Here is an 18,373-nt window from a genome sequence, read left to right as displayed (position 1 = left end):
CCACTGATCCCGTGAAGGAATCTCACCGGCTCGAGCTCCCTTCCGGAGGAAGATTAATTAATTTATTGCCCTGTGCTGACCCCGCTGTGGCAGGATGGCTCCTGGGGGGCCAAGCTGCTGTCAGCCCACTCCTGTTGTACAGAGAGAAATTATGTTTGTGCTCTACAGCCTCCCCCTCTTCCCATTAAAGGAAAGGATTTGTTTTTTCACTCAGCCTCCCGAGCCCCTGCTTCCTCACGGGGTTGGGGTTGCTTTTATGTTTTTCCTCAGCCCACCCCAGACCTAAACAGACACCCACAGCAACCCCAAACACCGGCGAGTTTCTCTAGTAAACGTAAACTTTATTTCATTCAAGGCAAAGCTAACTAAACCTCTACAGTGCAAAGATGTGCTGTAAGTCATCACACAGCCCGGCGCACACCCCCCTGTGCTTACCCGCGGGTTCCTCCCACGCAGCTCCACATGTGCTTGGACACACACACGTGTCTGTGGCAGCACACCCCCCCAGGGTGCCTCTGCAGCCCCCCCAAAGCCCCGGTGACAGCAGGGACCCCGCTGGTGCTGGCACAGTCTCCCAGGGCAGCCCGCTCCCCCGGAGCCCCCGTGGGTTACGCGGGGTTACGTCCCCAAAACTGCTTCAGTGGCCGTTTCCCAGCGAGCCAGAGGAGCAATCCATGCATAGTGCAGCATTGCATACCCGGCAGGAAGTGGAGCTGCGTCCACGCGCCGGCTAGAAAAGGCCAACAGGTTAGGGCAGCTAAAAATAGTATTTAAAAAAAACCTCCCTTCCTCGCCTCGCCGTCCTCCCCCGCGGGAGGGCTCCTCCAAGGGCGGGCCGGGGGTCTCTCGGGGTGACTGGGAGGTCTCAGCCTCCTCCCGGGCTCGCACAGGTGGCACTGGCGTGTCACAGCGCTGGCGTGTCACACCCCCTGGCACCAGAGCGGGCAGGGCGCCCCACGCCTCTCAGAGGTAGCTCAGACTCGCTGTCCCCAGCCTGCAGGTGGGGACACTGATTGGCCTGAGGGTCCCACAGCCCCTCAGGGAGATCAGGATGCCGACTCTTATCAACAGCCAAGGGACCTGCCTGGTGCCAGGTGCCAGGACCTGCCCCCTGTTCTGGGCACGCAGCCCTGCTCCAAGGGTGCCCCCGGGCCCAGCCTGGGGTGAGCAGCCCGCTGTGCACCAGCATCTCCAGAGACAGCAGCACCCAGCCTTTCCTTGCCACCTTGGCCACCAAATCCTCACCTCACCCCAGCGCCTGTGCCAGGACACAAACCCCACAGCAAGCCATGGCTCAGCTGTGAATCCCAGTTTACTGTGGGACAGGGGAGCTGCCTGTCCTGCAGCTTCACTGTCAGACACCCCCAGATTGGAGAAATAGGGAACAAATCACGTTAGAAAGGAAATTGTTAAGCTCAGATGCAGCTCGCTCACTTTGTGTCTCACATCCTGTGAGTTCACTCACCCCTCATCCCGAAGCACTTCGCCCTCCTAGCCAAGGAAACCTCACACCCACCCCGTGAGGTAGAGCAGTATTTTTGTCCCCATTTTACAGATGGGGAAACTGAGGCATGGAGAAGCAGAGCAACTTGCCCAGGGTTGCCCAGCAGGGGCCGGTGGCACAGCCCCGGCCCGGCTCCCCTCGCCTGGGCTGGGCTGTGCTCCCTCCCTGCCACGGCAAAAGGGAATTGGCTGCTTCCCCCTGGAATCTCATGCAAAAAACATCCACGAAGGAGCTCAGCCTTGGCACCAGCATCAAAAGCATCGCTGCTCCGAGCGCCGAGCTCCAGAGAGAGGGGAGGGGGCAGCGCAGAGCCGCGATGGCTGCCCGGGGAGAAGCCCCCTGCTCCCAGGGATGGCCCCGGGACACGGCCACGTCCCCAACCCTGCTGCGGGAGGCACGAGGCACAGCCAGGGGCCTGCAGCTGATTTGGTTCTCCAGTGTGCTTATCACAGCCCTGCTTCCTCCCGTCCTCCTGCGCCGCTCCATCTGCCCGGCCAGCTCTGAGCATCCCTGCCCTGCTCTAGAAAACCTCCTGGATGCTGCAGCAGCTCCCAGCCACCTCAGCTCAGCACCCAGCGGACCCCGGTGCCCAGCACCCGGCCCTGGGCACGGCACCCCCTGCCCCTGCCCTGCCCGGCACCCTCTTGCCTGTGCTCAGAGCGGAGCCGGCGGCTCCCTGCGCCCCAGCAGCCTCCCAGTCCGATCCGCGAGAAGCTCCCAGTCCCCCCGGCAGCCGCAGCCTTGTCGGAGAAGCAGTGCAGGTTGCAGGCACGTGTGTTAATAGAAACATGTCTCAAGCGCTGGCAGTTCGGAAAGAAAACAAAAGGGGAAGGCTCGTCCCGTGCCCGGGCTCCCGCGGCGGGGCGAGGCGGGCGCGGGGCGCCGCCGCTTCCTTCATGCCTTTGGTGGGGCTTTTTGTTCCGCCTTGGAGCCGGCCAGGCCGTTCTCGGTGTTGTCGTTCCCTGACGAGCTCACCAGACACTCCTTCCTGCACGGGGAGAGCGCACGGGCAGCCCCGAGCCCCCCCAGCCCCCAGCCCTCAGCAGTGCCCCCGCACTCACTTGCCGTCCTGCGTCTTCTTGATGATGAACAGCACCACCCTCTTGATGAGCATGAAGAGGATGAGGAGGCCGATGAGCCCCCCCACCACGCCCACGATGATGAGGGTCACAGTGTTGTCCGTCTCCACCACTGCGGGAGAGAAGGTGCTGAGGGGATGGGAGCAGGGCTGCACGTCCCACCCCAAAATCCCACAACCTCCTCCACCCCAGGCTTCCAGGGACGCCAGCCACCTCCGTGCACCACCACAAGAGCAAACCCAGGAGCTGTGACATTGTGTGGGCATTTCCACCAGCCCGGGGCCGCCGCAGCAGCACTCACTCTTATGGACCACGGTGAGGAAGATGGTGGCATTGTGCTGGGCGTGCTTCTCCTTGGGGTTCTTGACGTGGCAGGTGTACTTGCCAGCGTCGCTGAACTCCACGTTGTTCAGCACAATGGAGATGTTGTTGTCCTTCTTGGTGGTGGAGCCCACGAACTCCACGCGCGGGTTGTGCCAGATGAGGGTGGGCTCCGTGGCCTTGTTCTTTATCTTGCCGTGGTAGATCTGCAGGGGCAGGGGGGCAGGATCAGCTGGGGAGGGAAAGGCTCACGCTCTCCTGATGGTGCTCTGCACACACTGACACCCTCACCAAATGTCCCATTACCCCCCATTAAAGCAGGAATGGAGAGGAACCTGATGCACATCCTGCTGGGGAGCAGCAGATCCGACCTGCCCTGAAGGGATGGAACACACCGTGCAAAAAATGGGAGATCCCCACAGAAAGTGAGCTCCTTTGCTGGCCAGAGCTGCTCCAAACCAGCCCTCCTGCTGAGGAATTGAGGAGCCAAATATTCCCAGCAGGAAGCAAATCTACACAGAGCCTTTCATATTTCAAAGCCAGTGAAGGAGAGGAAATGAACCATATTTTGCCCTAAGTGCAGATTTGCACCTGAACAGCCCATTTATGAAAACAAATGAGCCTGTGGGCAGCAGCAAATCTAGAGCAGCTTTGTGCCAAAAGCATGACGTTCTGGGGGTATTTGAGTCACCCCTTGGCACAGCCTTGTCCCCCCCAGAGCTGGTGACACTCGGAGAGAAGGACATCCTGCACAAGGAGAAAGGGAACTGTGAGAACCGCAGCGCCGAGCTGCGCTGGGCAAGCACAACAGGACCCGCCAGGAAAGCAGAGGCAGAGCCCAGAGAGCCACCCACCAGCTCTGTCGAGTTGAAATACCATGTGAAGACCAGGTCCTGGAAGCCTATGCAGGTGGTGAAGGTGCAGGGCAGCAGGACATTGGAGTTGTTCAGAGCCGTCACCGTGTTGGTTTTCCCCACCGACACCTCCAAGGCCAAGGCGATGGCGAAGACGTGCAAACCTGGCAGGGAGAGCAGAGAGAGAGGGGAGCAGAGAGTGAGGCCAAGGCTTTGTGCCCCTCGTCCCCTTTGGCACACCAGGCTGCCATGGCAGGAGCACAGGCCTGTCCCCAGCCCTAGGACAGCTCGGTGACAGAGGGGACCTGCAGGGACTGGGGCTGGGTCACCCGCAGAGACAGCGCGGGTTCAAAGGGAACCAGAATATCCCCACGAAGAAAGCGTGCAAATGAGAGCCCTGATTTGCATGTTATCCACAGGCCTCCAGCTGGACCTTAAAGGGGGAGAAAAAAGCCAAGGCGAAGCAGAGCTCTGCTCTTCAGGCGGGAGCTGGAGCAGCAATTAGCGCGGCTCTCCTGGCCGCCTGCCACCCGCCTGCCCTCCCGCTGCCCTGCCCTGCCCTCGGGAGCAGCCCCCTCACGGCCAGCAGAGCGAGCCCCGGCTCCCTCCGGAGCTGCCAGATGACCTTCAAGCTGCAGGATGCAGATCTCCTGCTCCTGGGCTCCCTGTGAGCAGGGGAGAGGGCAGGGAGAGAGGAGCAGGGAGAGAGGGCAGGGAGAGAGGAGCAGGTAGGAGCCCAGCTGCAGCTGAGCACTCCTGGGGTGCAGGGACTGGCATTTCCCTGGGCTGGGCCACCACTGTCCCCACAGAGCCCTCCTGGGAGCACAGGGATGCTCTGGTCTTGTCCAGAGGAGCATCCCCACTCCCCATCCCCATCCCAGCCCTGCCCCGTCCTGCTTGTGCGATGTGGCATGGCAAAGATGTGGCATGGCAAAGATGTGGCCCAGCAAAGCACTGTCCTCCCCTTTCCCAGACCTCAGCCACCCCTGCAGAGCTTTCCCTGGGCACAAAGTCCCGGGGGCACAGCTTTTCCCACGGCTACAAGGCCATCCCCAGCTGCCCCAACCCCTTAGCTCGGACACGCTGCCCTCAGCAGGGATCTGCCTCTCTCTGCAGCCGCCTCAGCTGCTGATTTATTCTCCCACACAAGCCGGTGCTAACAACTCCCCAGGCACGTCGCAGCCGGAGCCAAGCCCGAGAGCCCTGCATCCTGGGCTCCGGGCCCTGCTGCAGTGCTGCATTGCAAGCACTGCAGGCGAGGAGTTATTTAACTTTACAGAAGCACTCCTCATTCTGCTGAGAGGCCGGAGCTAACCTCAGGGAGTGGCTCCCGGCAGATGGAATCTCCTGCAGCTCCTCGAGCAGCCCTGGGGGTGCTACAGAGGGGACTTCACAGGCAGGAGTGTCCCAGGGGACAGGAGCTGTCCCCCTGGAGCAGGAGTTGGCAGAGGGATGCCTGGCTCTGCAGGTACCTCTGAGCCTGCAGCGTGCTGCAAGGGGACACTCGCAGGAAAGATGATTCCTTGCAGCTTGCAACACTTTAAAACCTGTCTGCCACCCTTCGAATGTCATCTGAATTGAATGTGTGGGGTAAATCGAGGCTGACCTTGTTCCTGGCATCCTGTGCTCCCAGGAAGACAAACTGATATGTTACCACTAAATAAAGCACCAGGGGAAATGCTGGGGGAGCACTGACCGACCCTGCCACACATCAGCTCTCAGTGCTGCCTTCCCAAAGCTGCTGCACTTTGCACCAGCAGACCCCCAACCTCCAGGGCCACTCCCCTGGGGGCTCCAGGCTCCCTCCCCTGCCTGCAGGCTCCAGCGTTTCCCAGGGAAGCAGGGAGCAGCTACTCCTGCTGCCGCCAGAGCCTGGGCTGCCTGCGCTTTGCTCCTGCACAGGCAGAGCCCCCCTCAGCGAGGGGGCTCAGCCCGGACTGCCATCTGTGGGAGAGCTGCTCTAGAGAAACTTTCACTGCCCATAAAAGTCAGCGTGACATCCTGGAGCAGGCAGCAAGCCATGCTGGCAGGCTTGGCCGGGCTCCTCTCCAGCAGGGTTCAAAGAGAGGAGCTCCTCGGGCAGCCCCAGGCGGGTGCGGTGTGCTCCGGGACAGGACACCCGGCCCTCGCCTGTGCCCTGGCTCCCTGCTGCGGCCAGGAGCCGCCTCTCCCTGCGGAGCACGGCATCCCACAGGCACACAGACCCGCCCTGCCCTCCCCTGCTCCCAGCCCACCTGAGCGGCTTGCTCCCACCTCCACGCCCTGCACCCCAGAGCCCTGAGTGGTCTCAAGCATTCCGAGTGTCTCCTGCCACCCCACAGCCAGCTCGGCTGCTGGCACCCAAATCTTGCAGGGGCTCAGGTACTTACGTGCTCTTTTGTGTCTCCAGCATCCTTTAACTTAAGAACTTTGCCCTCTAAAACGCCTCCCACGGGGGCGCCCCAGCAGCAAGCGCTGCACAGCCAGCCCTGGGCTCCAGGCTGACGCGAGGGTGACCCAGGGGAGCAGGAGTGCAGCGGGTGCGTGAGGCTGGTGCGGGCGGCTGGAGCCTGGCCAGGTGTGCAGCGGGCAGGGAACGGCTGCCAGCCCCTCCCCGCACCCTGTGCTGGGGTACCTCGGGCATCCCTGCCCTCAGGGCTGGCCAGCATGCTCCAAGCAGCGGCCCCGCAGCGCGGGTCGGTCCCCGCGCCGGGGACAAGCACATGCGGGCGGTCCTTGTACCACACGAACTGGAAGACAATGACCTGTCGGCGGGCGTGCTGGCGCTGAAGCAGTGCACGGCCTCCCCGCGGCCATCCCCCGGTGCCGGGCAGGCAGGCAGCGCGGTCCCCGCTGGCCGGGCAGCGCAGGAGCGGGGCAAAGCGGGGCAAAGCCGCGGTGCTCGCAGGAGAAGCGCCGGTGCGGGCAGGGCAGGGGCCGGAGCCGGGACTTCGGAGCTGGGGCTCGGCTGCGAAGTCACCTTGGCCAAGTGACTTATCCCCGGCGCTCCGGACCGTCCGTCTGCAGAGCGGAGAGCGGCGTTAGCGCCCGCGGGCGGCATCCCGGGCGCGGCGAGCGGGGCGCGGGGGTGGGCGCGGAGCGGGGACCCCCTCCTCGGGCTGCCGCGGGTCCCGCCGGGGAGCCGGGTGGGGGGGACACAGGACGGGAGGGGTCCCCGCAGCCCTCGGCGCCCCTTACCCAGGAGCGCGGCCAGCAGGCGCGGCGCGGCGCGGCGGCGAGCGGCGGGCGAGCCCGGGGCCATGGCTGCAGCGCGGGGCGGCGCGGAGCGGCGCGGAGCGGAGCGGTCCCTGCTGCCCGCAGCGCCCGGCTCTGGCCGCCCCCGCGGAGGGCGAGCGGCGCCGGGCGGGGCCGCGCCGGGCGGGGCTGCGCTGAGCCCTCCTCCGCGCTCCTCCGCGCTCCTCAGCATCCCCCCGCATCCCCCCGCGCTCCTCCGCAGCCCCCCGCGCATCCCCCCTGGACCGGGCAGGGACGGTCCCCCCCGGGCTCGCACTGGTGAAGCCGCACCCCGAATCCCGGGCGCAGTTTTGGGCCCCTCGAAAGAACGGCATTGAGGGGATGGAGTGTGTCAGGAGAAGGGCTGGAGAAGCAGTCGGGTGAGGGGGAGCTGGGGGGTTGAAACTGGAGAAAAGGAGGCTCGAGGGGACCTGCTCGCTGTCGCCGGCTCCCTGACAGGAGGGTGGAGCCAGGTGGGGGTCGGGCTTTTCTTCCAGGTAACAAATGACAGGACAAAAGGAAACGGCCTCAAGCTGCGCCAGGGGAGGTTTAGGTTGGATTTGAGGGAAGATTTCTTCACTGAAAGGGCTGTCCAGAATGGCACAGGGCAGTGTTGGAGTCACCAGCCCTGGAAGAGCTCAAAAACGATATGGCTGTGCCACTTGGGGACACGGTTCAGTGATGGCCTTGGCAGGGCTGGGGTAATACTTGGGCTTGATCTTAGAGGTCTTTTCCAACCTCAGTGATTCAGTGCTGGCCTGAAAACACTGGGCTGCTGTTGCCCTGGGCCACCTTGTGAAGAGCCCAAAGTGCCACTAGGGCCGGTGGCTTCCCAGGACAACAAACCAGGACAAGGCTGGGGCTCTTCTCTGCTTCGGGGCACCTCAGCAGTGTGGCACCAGGTGTCCCTGCCCTCCATGCCCGGCACAGACAGCAGACACAGGTGGGATGCAGAGCCAGACCCCGATGGCTGCAGAGGGACCCGCCCGGCGCCAAAGGGAACACTCAGAACTTTTATTTTTCTCACCGTGAGCTTGTTCCGGGATAATTGTCTGCACAAAAGTTCCCGTCTCGGGCACCTTTTCTCGCATCCATTAGGAGCCCTAATGGAAGGCCCGGGGCGTGGTGCGGGCAGGCAGAGCCTCACCTCCGTGCCCAGCTCCATTAGCCAGCGAGCCCCGTGCCGTGTCCCAAAACAGCCATGACGGGAAGGGGAGGAGGTGCTGCCGCACTCCTGGAGCAGGAACGGCGCTGAATTTCCCTCTGGGCTGCGGTGACACAGGGCACACGTCCTGGCAGAGCTCACCCCAGGGACAGGGCATGGCTTCCCCGAGCTGGACTGGTTGGTTTTTGGGTGTGAGAGCAGCTCACCTGCAGGGATGCTGCCTGCACGTCTAAGGTGCCACAGCCTGTCACCTTCAGGGCACCTTAAACGCTCCCCATCCCCATCCCGCCCCCTCTGCAGCGCTCCCGGCCCGCAGCACGAAGCAGCAGAGAGGAGGGGAAGCAGGAGCCTTTGCAGGGCACGGGGACATCCCAGGGGAGCCTGAGAGGATGCCAGCAGTGCCTGTGGGTTGAGGCGTTAGGGCTGCAGAGCTGGCAAGAGAAACAGGAAAAATACCGGCGGAGCGGGCAGGGCAGCGCTGCGGGAGCGGCGTGCGCGGCTCTGCTGATGCAGCAGAAGGTGCCTTGGGGCGGGGAGGGATTCGGGGAGGGGAGGGATGCAGGAAGGGATGGATTGAGGGAGGGGATGGATTGAGGCAGGGGAGGGATCCAGGGAGGGAATTAATTCAAGGAGGGGATGGATCGAGAGAGGGGATGGATTCAGGGAGGGATGCATTCAGAGAAGGGATGGATTCAGGGAGGGGATGGATACAGGGAGGGGATGGATACAGGGAGGGGAGAGATTCAGGGAGGGGAGAGATTCAGGGAGGAGATGCACTCAGAGAAAGGATGGATTCAGGGAAGGGATGGATTTAGGGAAGGGATAGATTTAGGGAAGGGATGGATTGAGGGAGGGGATGGATGCAGGGAGGGGATGGATTGAGGGAGGGGATGGATGCAGGGAGGAGATGGATTCAGGGAGAGGATGGATTCGGGGAGAGGGTGGATTGAGGGAGGGGATGGATTCAGGGAGAGGGTGGATTGAGGGAGGGGAGGGATGCAGGGAGGATGGACACAGCGAGGTGATGGACACAGCGAGGGGAGCAGAGCTGCAGGCGCTGTGTGGGGACACACAGCGAGGAGGAGCGCAGCGTTTGCTGGAGCATCACTAATGGTGAGAGGGCAGGCAGAGGGATCCTCGGGGCTGCAGGGACGCCTGTCACCCCCGCAGAGCTGCCTGCTGGCTGCTGGGGCCAGAGGCACAGGTGCAGGTGAGTTTGAGGCCAGCATGCAGCACACAGCACCTGCAGCAGCGGGGACTGGAAGAGCAGCACCCCTACCCTGGAGCAGGGGAAGGTGTGAAGGTGCCTGCCAAGTTTGCTTGCATTTGGGATGCAAGTTGGGATGCATTTGGCTGAACTGCTGCTGAGAATCTTGCCAGCAGAGCCCTAAATCCTTCTGGAGGCAGGAAGGCTGGGAAACCTGGCTGCAAGGGCCGGCCAGTAAACACGACAGAGCTCCTGCAGGCACGGCACAAACGGGGTGCACTGGGCAGGTGGGCACCCCGCTAATTCCGTGCTGACATGGCCCTGCAGCATGAGCAGGGTGGCAGCCTGGCATCCCCGTGCCCGGGGAGCTGTGCCCACGCAGCCCCGGGGCTGGCAGCGGGACGCTGGCTGTCACCAGCCTGATGGAGCTGTCACACTCGGCAGCTCCAGCCGGTCTCCTCGGCCGGCTGATCCCGTGGGACAGCTGCCACTGCTCTGCTGTCCCCAGCGCTGTGACAGGAAGGGCACCGGCAGCAGCTGGCCCTGGCATTTCGGCAGGACACAGATGTCCGGTGTGGGACCCGGGGCTCCTGCGGCTCAGCGGAAACTTGTCCTGCTGAGCCCAGCACAGGCTGCTGCGTCTGCTCCAGGGAGGGCGAGCACCCTGTCCTCGGGCACTGTCACCTCCCTGGGGACAGGAAGGAGGGCTCGGGGTGCTGCCAGCTGGCTCGCAGCCTGCCGGGGGCACAGTGGCTGCCTGTGTACCCTCACCCCTCTCACCTTGCACTGGCGGAGCTGGGAGGGTTAAATGCCAGGCAGCTGCTCTCCGAGGAGGGCTCCTGCCTCCCTCCACGTGGCTACCGGGCAGGTAGGGCTGAGCAGAGCAGTTGGGCTGCAGCTCCAGCGCAGCAGGCACAGCGCTGGCCCCGGCTGCCCTGGAGCACCCTGCTTCCCCCGGAGGACAGCCCCAGCCTCCTCCCAAACGTGCCGAGCCAGACGATGCTGTGCTCCCGGAGCCGGCAGAGCCCTCCTGCCGGTGGAGGGGGAGGAGGAGGTGGCAGCGCTGGAACAGAGCTTCCCATCAGCACCTTATATTTACTGCAAGGTCCTCTGGCTGTGACCTTTAAAAGACAAGGTGGCCTGGCATCCCGGCAGCTGGCAGTGGGCAGCAGGCGCCGCAGGGATCGGGCTCTGCAGGACTGTCCTGGCCGGGCTGGAAGCTGAGCGAGAAGTCCCGGGCACAGACTGCGGGTGAGTACCTGGCTGCTTTTGTCATTCCAGCTCTCGGCTGCCCGCAGCTCTCCCTCGGAGCGGTGCTCGCCCCTCTCCCTGCGCTGCCGCTGCTTGCTCGCCCCCTCCCGCGGAGCCGCCTGCCCTCCGGAGCGCACAGCCTCCTCGCCCCTTCCACCGGCCCCTTAAACACGGCAGGGCAAGAGCGGCCGTGTCCCCCGGCAGCCACTGCAGAGCATCTGCAAGGATCGCTCAGGCAACCCCGCTGTATCCCAGGAGAAAGTTTGATCCTGACCCGGCAGAGCCCGAGGCCACCCCCACCGGACCCTCGCTACTGTGTCCCCCCAGAGCTGCCCGTCACACCCCTCACTGCCCCGGACCTCACTGCCCCGGGCTGCTCCTTTTCCAGGTGCTCTCTTCACTCCCCAGCCTCGGGAGCAGGGCAGCGTTGCAGGGACTGTGGCTCTGGACTCTCACTGAGACACCCCAGCAGTCCCTGTGACTGCACAGCACCAGGCAGAGGTCCCTGCCACCTCCCAGCCCCTCTCGTGCTCTTTAACACCTGTAATCCCTCCTGGCCCCAGGGAATTTCAGTGCTCTGTAACAAGGAATGTCCGCGGTTCTGGAGAACTTGTGAGGCCCCAGTGCTGGGGGGTTCTGTCACTGCCCTCAGTCCCCTGCAGTGAGGAGAACTCACCCTTGTTGTGTCCCATGGGGTCTCCTCTGTGATCCCACTGCTCTCCTCAAGTTTTTTTGCCAAAAACATCCTAACGAGCATCCTAAAAGTGCCGAGGGGTCCCGCACTCCCTTTGCCCGTGGCTGTATTGACCCCTGAAGCCGGGTGGGGATAACCCCACGTCCTCCTCCCTGCACAGCAAAGTTCTTCCCAGGGATCGATTTGCTGCACTCCCAGCACTGCAGGCCTGTGTCAGCAGGACAGGGGAGGTGATTTGGGTGCCCTTCCTCGCGGAGGGAGAGGAGCCATGGGGAGCTGAAGTTTTCCGCAGCGCTGACCCCACGCTGAGGTACCCAGGGCGCAGTGCCCGGCAGGGACAGGGACAGGGACACCGGGACAGCTCATCCCACTGCCACTGCTGCTGGGAACGTGGGGGCTGAGCGAGGTGGGGAGGGGGCAAGGCAGGGCTGGAAGGTGGAAAGAGGCGCTGGCAGTGCCTGGGGGCCAGACCCTGCCTGTGTGAGGAATTGGGATGCACTGGCACTTGGAGCCCAGAGTGAAGGGCAGCAGGGAGAGGCAGGGTGGGGGCAGCTCTCAGAGCTTCCCTCGTGTCTCCAGGGTGGCTGAGCTGATGGATGTGCCCATTAATGTGCCCCAGTTGTGTCGTGCTGCTCCGGAGCATCCCCACGGCGTTGCTGGAGCAGAACAATCAGTGTCCATCACCCAGAGTGTGCCCTGGGCTCTGCTGGAGCCTGCTGAGCCTTACCTGCCACGAGCTGCCATCAATGCCAGCTCTCTGACAAGCACAGTGGACAGGCTGGCAGGCCACAGGTCCTGGAAGCCCCACAGAGGGTGTGGAGCACCCCTGGAATCTCCCTGTGGGAAGGCTGGGGCGGCTCTGGCCAGGCTCCCACCCCCGGGGCCACCACCTAGGGGACAGAGTTGTGGACACACAGGGTGCCCTGGGCTCCCTCAGCACCCAAAACACCCCAGCAGGACCAAGCTCCACTCCGGAGCTGGCTCATCCCCCCAGGCAGAGCAGGTGAGGGGCCTGTCCCGCCCCTCCGGGCTGCGGAACAAAAGCATCGAGGGCAAAGTCGGTGTTTTGTTGTTCTTTTGTTTGTTTGACTGTACAAAGAGCAATAAAAACATCCCACGCTCGGCAGAGTGCTCGGCCAGAGAAGGCCGGGGAAGGCGCCCGAGGCAGAGCAGCCCCTCCCGAGTGAACAGATCTGTATTTGTCAGCTCTGCTGGCCACAGCCACGTACAGACAGATGCATTGGCAAGTTGCAATCCAAGGATAGTGCACGAGAAGAAATGAAAGGCAGATGCAAGACTGGTCGTGTGCGGCACTCGGAGGCCTCCGTGCCCCCGAGGTGCTGGCTCAGCCCCCCGGAGCCGGGGACAGCCCTGAAAGCGGCGCGGGAGCCCTGCGGCACCGCTGGCACTGTGCGGGGTGGGGACAGCCCGGCCCTCCGGGGCAGCGGGGCCCGGGGAGGGAGGCAGGCGTGGGACACGGCACATTCCTGCTGCGGATGGGAGGGGAGCAGCGTGGAGCCCAGGGGGTCGAGTGCGATGGACGGGCATGTGGGGCCGGGGTGGGAAGCGATGGGGCAGAGCGGGGAGGGCACAGCTGTCCCGCCATCCCTGGGGCCTGATGGCACTGCCAGGGTGGCACCTACACAGGGACGTGGCAAAGGTGTCCCTTCTCCCCTGGCAGTGCTGCTCGTGGGTGACAGGACCTCCATCACCTGTCCCTGGGCAGTGTCCCCTGTGGTTCCGGGCACTGTCCCCCTCCTGGCAGCCACGGGAGGAGAAAAGCTCAGGCCTGGGGACACTGCCCTGGGTCATTCCCTGCCTGAAGGCCCGGTGCTGCAGCCAGCAGAGCTCACCTGCCGGGCGAGGCAGGTGGCACAGGGGGCTGGGCAGGCTGGCAGTGCATTGCCATGGCAGTTACAGTGTGCAGTGCTCTGCAGGGAGGCTGCAGGAGGCCGTCTCAGCAGCGCAGGGCTGCTCCAGGGTGACAGAGCTGTCCTAACTCTGGGCCTGCTGTTGTGCCCAGTCCTTCCTAGCAAGTGCCCAAAAGCTCCTCTCCCTTTCAGCAGCTCCTTGTCCCGAGCAGCCTCACCCCAGCACTCCCCACCACCCCAGTTTGACATCAGCAGGACATTTTCCACTACAACCACCCTTCCCAAGAAGGAAACGAGCACAAAAAGGTCAGCCCAGCACCTTGGGCTGAGATGCTCAGACCCCAAACCAGCCCGAGAGGCAGAAGGGTCCATCCCTCACACACCAAGGGCTGTTCATGGTTCCAAAACACTGCAAAGCTCCAAGACACTGGGTGGGCTCATGGCCTTGACTCCTGAGCAGCCTGGGACAGTCCCTGAGGAGCACGAGCTGGCAAAGAGGAGACTGGCAGCTCTCAGGATCCCTCGGGATGGGAACACCAGTGCCAGTGGCCCAGGCACAGCAGGAGCACCTGGGGATGAGTCCTGACCCAAGGGCAGACTGCTGGCCCCTGCTCACATTTTCTACTGGGACACAGAGCAGACAATGGGGCACGGGGCTGCCCAGACCCCTCTGTCCCTCCTGGCACCCCCTGCTCCAGTCCCTCCATGAGTGGGGGCTGCACAGGGCCCCCCTCACCCACCCCAGCCTGTCCCCAGCACCTCCTCACAACGCTGGCACTCAGAGCAGGGGACAGGCTGGTCCCAGCTCAGCCTCAGGGGCTTCAGCCCCCCTCCCCAGCCCTGCCCAGCACAGCCAGGCTCCAGGGACCTTCTCTCTGCGCCCTGCTCCAGGCTGGGTTGGGTGTTTGCATGGAAGGAGGGATGCTCTGGGGAGACAGAAATCCTTGCTCTGGGAAGCACATCAAGAGGGTGACACTGTACAGGGGACAGGAGGGAGGGGCGGGCAGGGGGCCTTTACTTGGTGCCCTCGTCCGGGTTGCCTTCACCATCTGTCTTCCCCTCCTCCTCTGTCTTCTGGTCGTCCGTGTTGAGCCTCTGCTGCTTTTTCCGGCGCACGCACTTCACCACCATCAGCACCAGGATCACCACGGCCAGGAAGCCGCCCACGGAGGCGCCCACGATCACGGCCACCGTCGAGTCGTGCTTCGGGGGCTCTGGGGACACAGGGCACGGGCTCAGGGCACGCTGTGGCCGTGGGGACAGGCGGGGCTCTGCGAGCAAACCCTGCCCCCGCGGGTGCCCCCAGCACTGACCTTTGGTGAGCACCTTCAGGCTGATCTTGCCGTGGCCCCGGTGCCGGTCCGGGGGGTTCAGCACGTAGCAGTTGTAGGTGCCCTCGTCCTCCAGCTGCACGTTTTTGAGGGTGAAGGACACGTCGTACTTGGCGGGGTTGCCGGTGAACTCCACGCGGTTCCCGAAGCGGTCCAGCTGCTTGTTCATGATCTTGGTGCGGAACTGCAGGAACTGGGCAGCCGTGGGGACAGCAGGTGAGGCAGCGTGTGGCACCCCACGGGCTCGTTTCCCAGCCAGGCACCCCCTCCCTGCACGTGCTGCCCTGTAAGAAGCCCCGAGCAACGCCCTTCGAGCTGGTGCCAGGACCCCAGCAGATCCCCAGCCAGACTCACCAGCTCCTCCGAGCAGTTACTGCACTCCTGGTACGTCCAGTTGAGGGAAAACTGCTTGTTCTCCACCTTGTAGCAGGAGTTGAAGGTGCAGGAGAGCTTCACAGAGGAGCCATTCATGGCATTGATGATGGCAGGGGCCATGACCTCCATGCCCAGTCTCGGGGGTGCTGCCGAATGCAGATGGATTTGGGGGTGTCACAGGCAGCCAGCCTGGCAGCTGAGCCCATGTCCCCGTGCTGCCCTGCCTGCACAGAGCTCTCCCTGGGGCCTGGCACTGCCTTCCAGGCACACCCACACACTCTGCATGCAGCCAGGACCGGAATTTCCCTGCCCAGCAGAACAAGGGCAGCAGCCCTGGCACTGTCCCTGGGCTGGGTGGGCAGAGCATCATCCCTGCTGTGCCAGGGCTGATGTCCCTGCTGTGCCAGGGCTGATGTCCCTGCTGTGCCACCCTGGTGCCGCCTGCAGGCCAGCCCTGCTCCTGGCTGTCCCCGGGGCTGTGCCGCTGCGGGATCGATGGCGCTGTGCGAGGCTGCAGCGTCAGCACGCGGGGTCGGCGCCACAGCCGCGCGCAAATTACGGCTGAGCTCATCACACTGCATTCCCGGCAGGACACAGGAGGGCCGGCATCTGCCGCGGGCTCTGGGGAATGCAGATCCCTGCCAGCAAGGATTCTCCAGCTGGGAATGACCAGAGAGATCCAGGTCTCTGCTGGGGGACAAGGCCAGTCCCTGATCCCTGGCCTTGCTGAGAAAGAGGGGCAGGTCCTGGTGCAGCTGGCAGGGCAGGACTCACCTGGGGAGGGCAGGGATGGGGGGCTGTGCCCTGCTCACTCCTCCATCCTTCCCTGCAGCTCCCCTCAGCAGCACCCACACTCAGCTCCTCACTGGTCCCCAGGCTGGGCTAGGGGAACAGGCTGCTGTGCAGCCACGCTGGCTGCAAACACCAGGCCCTGAGGGGCACAGGGACACGGGGACAGCTGGGAGGGACCAGAGTGTCCTGGGGGGGCCGTGACACCCTCCAGGGCAGGCACAGGGACACTGCCACCAGGTGCTTTAATGATCACCTCACCTCTCCCCTCGGGCTGCTGCTCTTTGCTCTCAAACCTTCTTGCCGAGGCCAAGCTGGGCTCATGTCAGGGCTGCTCCGCTGCGCTCCGCCTGCAAGCAGGGCAGGAAAGGGGCCAGGCTCTGCAGCCAGGGACAGGAGCCTCGCCCGAGCTGCAGGCACAGCTCTGCCGAGCAGCTCCCACTGCCAGGTGGGACCCAGCAGCACCCTGAGGCTCCTGGGGGCACAGCAGTATGGCCAAACCCTGGGATGGCTCCTGGCTGTGCTGGCAGCCATGGGGACACCCCACATCCAGCCCCAGAGCAGGGAGGGCTCCCACGGGGCTCAGGGATACAGGGATGGGCACAGCTGGTGCATGGGGATGGTGCATGGGCACAGCACCACAGGCAGGAAGAAGTGTCCCAAGGCAGTGTCACAGCCTTGCTGCCCCGTGGCAGCCACCACCTTTGATGCCTCCAAGAAAACCTCTCAGGGATGGGAGAGAAGAGCCCAGAGCTGGCCTGTCCCAGCAGGAGTGGTTGGAGGGCATCCCTGCATGGAATCATTGTCTGAGTGGCCCTCCCTGCCACGGGGCCCTGTGTGCCTGCAGGTGGGTGACCTGGCCTTATCCTGTGTCCTCAGGGCTCTACAGAGGGATGAGGTGCTACCAGCAGCAAACCTGTCACCACCCCAAGCAGGGACACCACGGCCTGGCAGGACCTAGGGGCACCCAAGTGGGTCCAAACTTTGCCACTGGCTGGGCACTCAGCCCTGGGGGACAACAGAGGTGGGGGAAGGAACCCCCAGAACCCCAAGGACCATCCAGGCCGTGTCCCCCCAGCGCTCTGTCAAGCTGCACCCAGGCTGGGGGGACAACCACAGCAGCCCTGACCGGGTTTTGTACCCTCCTTTCCCAGGCTCTCTCCTCGGGGATAAGCAGCCCGGCAGGAGGGACGGTGCTTCAGAGGAGCAATCGGTTCGGCTGTGGAGCTGCTGACAGCGCACTGCTGCTGCTGCTGCTGCTGCTGCAGGGCATGCACGGAGCAGGGCCCCAGCATGGCCACTGGCTCGGGGACAGCCACAGCCACAGTGCCCCTGAAGCACCCAAAGGACAGCCACAGGGTAGCACAGCCACTGCCAGCACCCAAAGGACGGCCACAGGGCAGCGCAGCCACCTGGCAGCTGTGACAAGGCAGCAGAGCCCACCTAGCAGCACCCAAGGGACAGCCACAAAGCAGCGCAGCCCCCAAGGGACAGGCACAGGGCAGCACAGCCCCTGGCAGTCCCCAAAGGACAGCAGGCACAGGTCAGCACAGCACCCAAAGGACAGGCACAGGGCAGCACAGCCCACCTGGCAGCCCCAACAAGGCAGCCCTGTCCCCCCTGGCAGCACAGCCCTGTCCCCACGCAGCCCGCTGCCCTGCCCGGCCTGCCAGGGGCTCTGTGCTCGGCATGCAGCGCGTTTTTAGGAGGAGATGCAGCAGAGCCCCCACCCCGCCCGAAAGCAGGTCACCCTGGCTGCCGGCTCTCCGCAGGGCCAGACCACCATCCCCACCCCTGCGGCACGGTGCCACCAGGCTGGCACACGGCAGGGCTCCTGGCCGGGACACGGCTGAATCCCCAGCTGGGCACATGCAAGGGGGGCTCAAGCCGACACTTACCCAGCGAGAGCAGCAAGGTGAGGCCAGTGAGGAGCAAGGTGGGCTGCGGGAGCCAGCCTTCCGGGCTCATTTTGACGGACTTTTGTGTGTGGCGAGGACGTGGTGTTGGTGTGGATTGTGGAGGTGGTGGAGGTGCTTTTTCGAGCCCTGCCCGGGTTATTTGCAGGTGACATAGAACATTAGAGCCGCTCGCTCCCCACAGCCCAATATGGCTGGAGCGGCGCTGAGGGGAAAAAAGCAGTAAATCCTGTGGTTGGTGGATTGCAGCCGCCGGAGTGGGAGGGCAGAAAAATTTTCCCCTGAACTGCAGGCGACGGCTCCTGGCACTGCCAGCTCCGTGCCCTGTGGCACACGGTGGGTTCTGAGCCCCCGGGACAGCTCCTGGCAGTGCCAGCTCCGTGCCCGGTGGCACACGGTGGGTTCTGAGCTCCTGGCACTGCCAGCTCCGTGCCCTGTGGCACACGGTGGGTTCTGAGCTCCTGGCACTGCCAGCTCCGTGCCCGGTGGCACACGGTGGGTTCTGAGCCCCCGGGACAGCTCCTGGCAGTGCCAGCTCCGTGCCCGGTGGCACACGGTGGGTTCTGAGCTCCTGGCACTGCCAGCTCCGTGCCCGGTGGCACACGGTGGGTTCTGAGCTCCTGGCACTGCCAGCTCCGTGCCCGGTGGCACACGGTGGGTTCTGAGCTCCTGGCACTGCCAGCTCCGTGCCCTGTGGCACACGGTGGGTTCTGAGCTCCTGGCACTGCCAGCTCCGTGCCCGGTGGCACACGGTGGGTTCTGAGCTCCTGGCACTGCCAGCTCCGTGCCCTGTGGCACACGGT

The 18,373-nt window shown here is 64.2% G+C and overlaps 2 protein-coding genes across 6 annotated transcripts; both read right to left on the bottom strand.

Annotated features, from left to right (window-relative positions):
* Positions 1-331: 331 nt before the first annotated feature.
* Positions 332-7,098, bottom strand: SCN4B (sodium voltage-gated channel beta subunit 4). Of its 4 annotated transcripts, none has more exons than XM_064397838.1 (6): positions 6,936-7,098; positions 6,503-6,758; positions 3,759-3,922; positions 2,885-3,110; positions 2,566-2,695; positions 332-2,492 (listed from the first exon to the last, which is right to left on the bottom strand). In XM_064397838.1, exons 2-6 carry the CDS (start codon positions 6,552-6,554, stop codon positions 2,399-2,401), a joined length of 666 nt encoding a protein of 221 aa, XP_064253908.1. In that variant the 5' UTR covers positions 6,555-6,758; positions 6,936-7,098; the 3' UTR covers positions 332-2,398. The 4 variants fall into 4 exon arrangements, with proteins under 4 accessions (XP_064253908.1, XP_064253906.1, XP_064253907.1 ...); XM_064397836.1 differs by having other exon boundaries at positions 3,781-3,922; positions 6,936-7,076; XM_064397837.1 differs by lacking the exon at positions 6,503-6,758 and having other exon boundaries at positions 6,936-7,076.
* Positions 7,099-12,346: 5,248 nt separating this feature from the next.
* Positions 12,347-17,788, bottom strand: SCN2B (sodium voltage-gated channel beta subunit 2). Of its 2 annotated transcripts, none has more exons than XM_064397679.1 (4): positions 17,553-17,788; positions 14,845-15,011; positions 14,473-14,683; positions 12,347-14,373 (listed from the first exon to the last, which is right to left on the bottom strand). In XM_064397679.1, the coding sequence occupies exons 1-4, from the start codon at positions 17,620-17,622 to the stop codon at positions 14,174-14,176; spliced, it is 648 nt and encodes a 215-aa protein (XP_064253749.1). In that variant the 5' UTR covers positions 17,623-17,788; the 3' UTR covers positions 12,347-14,173. The 2 variants fall into 2 exon arrangements, with proteins under 2 accessions (XP_064253749.1, XP_064253750.1); XM_064397680.1 differs by lacking the exon at positions 17,553-17,788 and adding an exon at positions 15,916-17,533.
* Positions 17,789-18,373: the final 585 nt, after the last annotated feature.

Source organism: Passer domesticus, chromosome 23, assembly GCF_036417665.1.
Source record: "Passer domesticus isolate bPasDom1 chromosome 23, bPasDom1.hap1, whole genome shotgun sequence".
Classification (NCBI taxonomy): domain Eukaryota; kingdom Metazoa; phylum Chordata; class Aves; order Passeriformes; family Passeridae; genus Passer; species Passer domesticus.
This window is presented reverse-complemented; position numbering and strand designations above follow the sequence as displayed.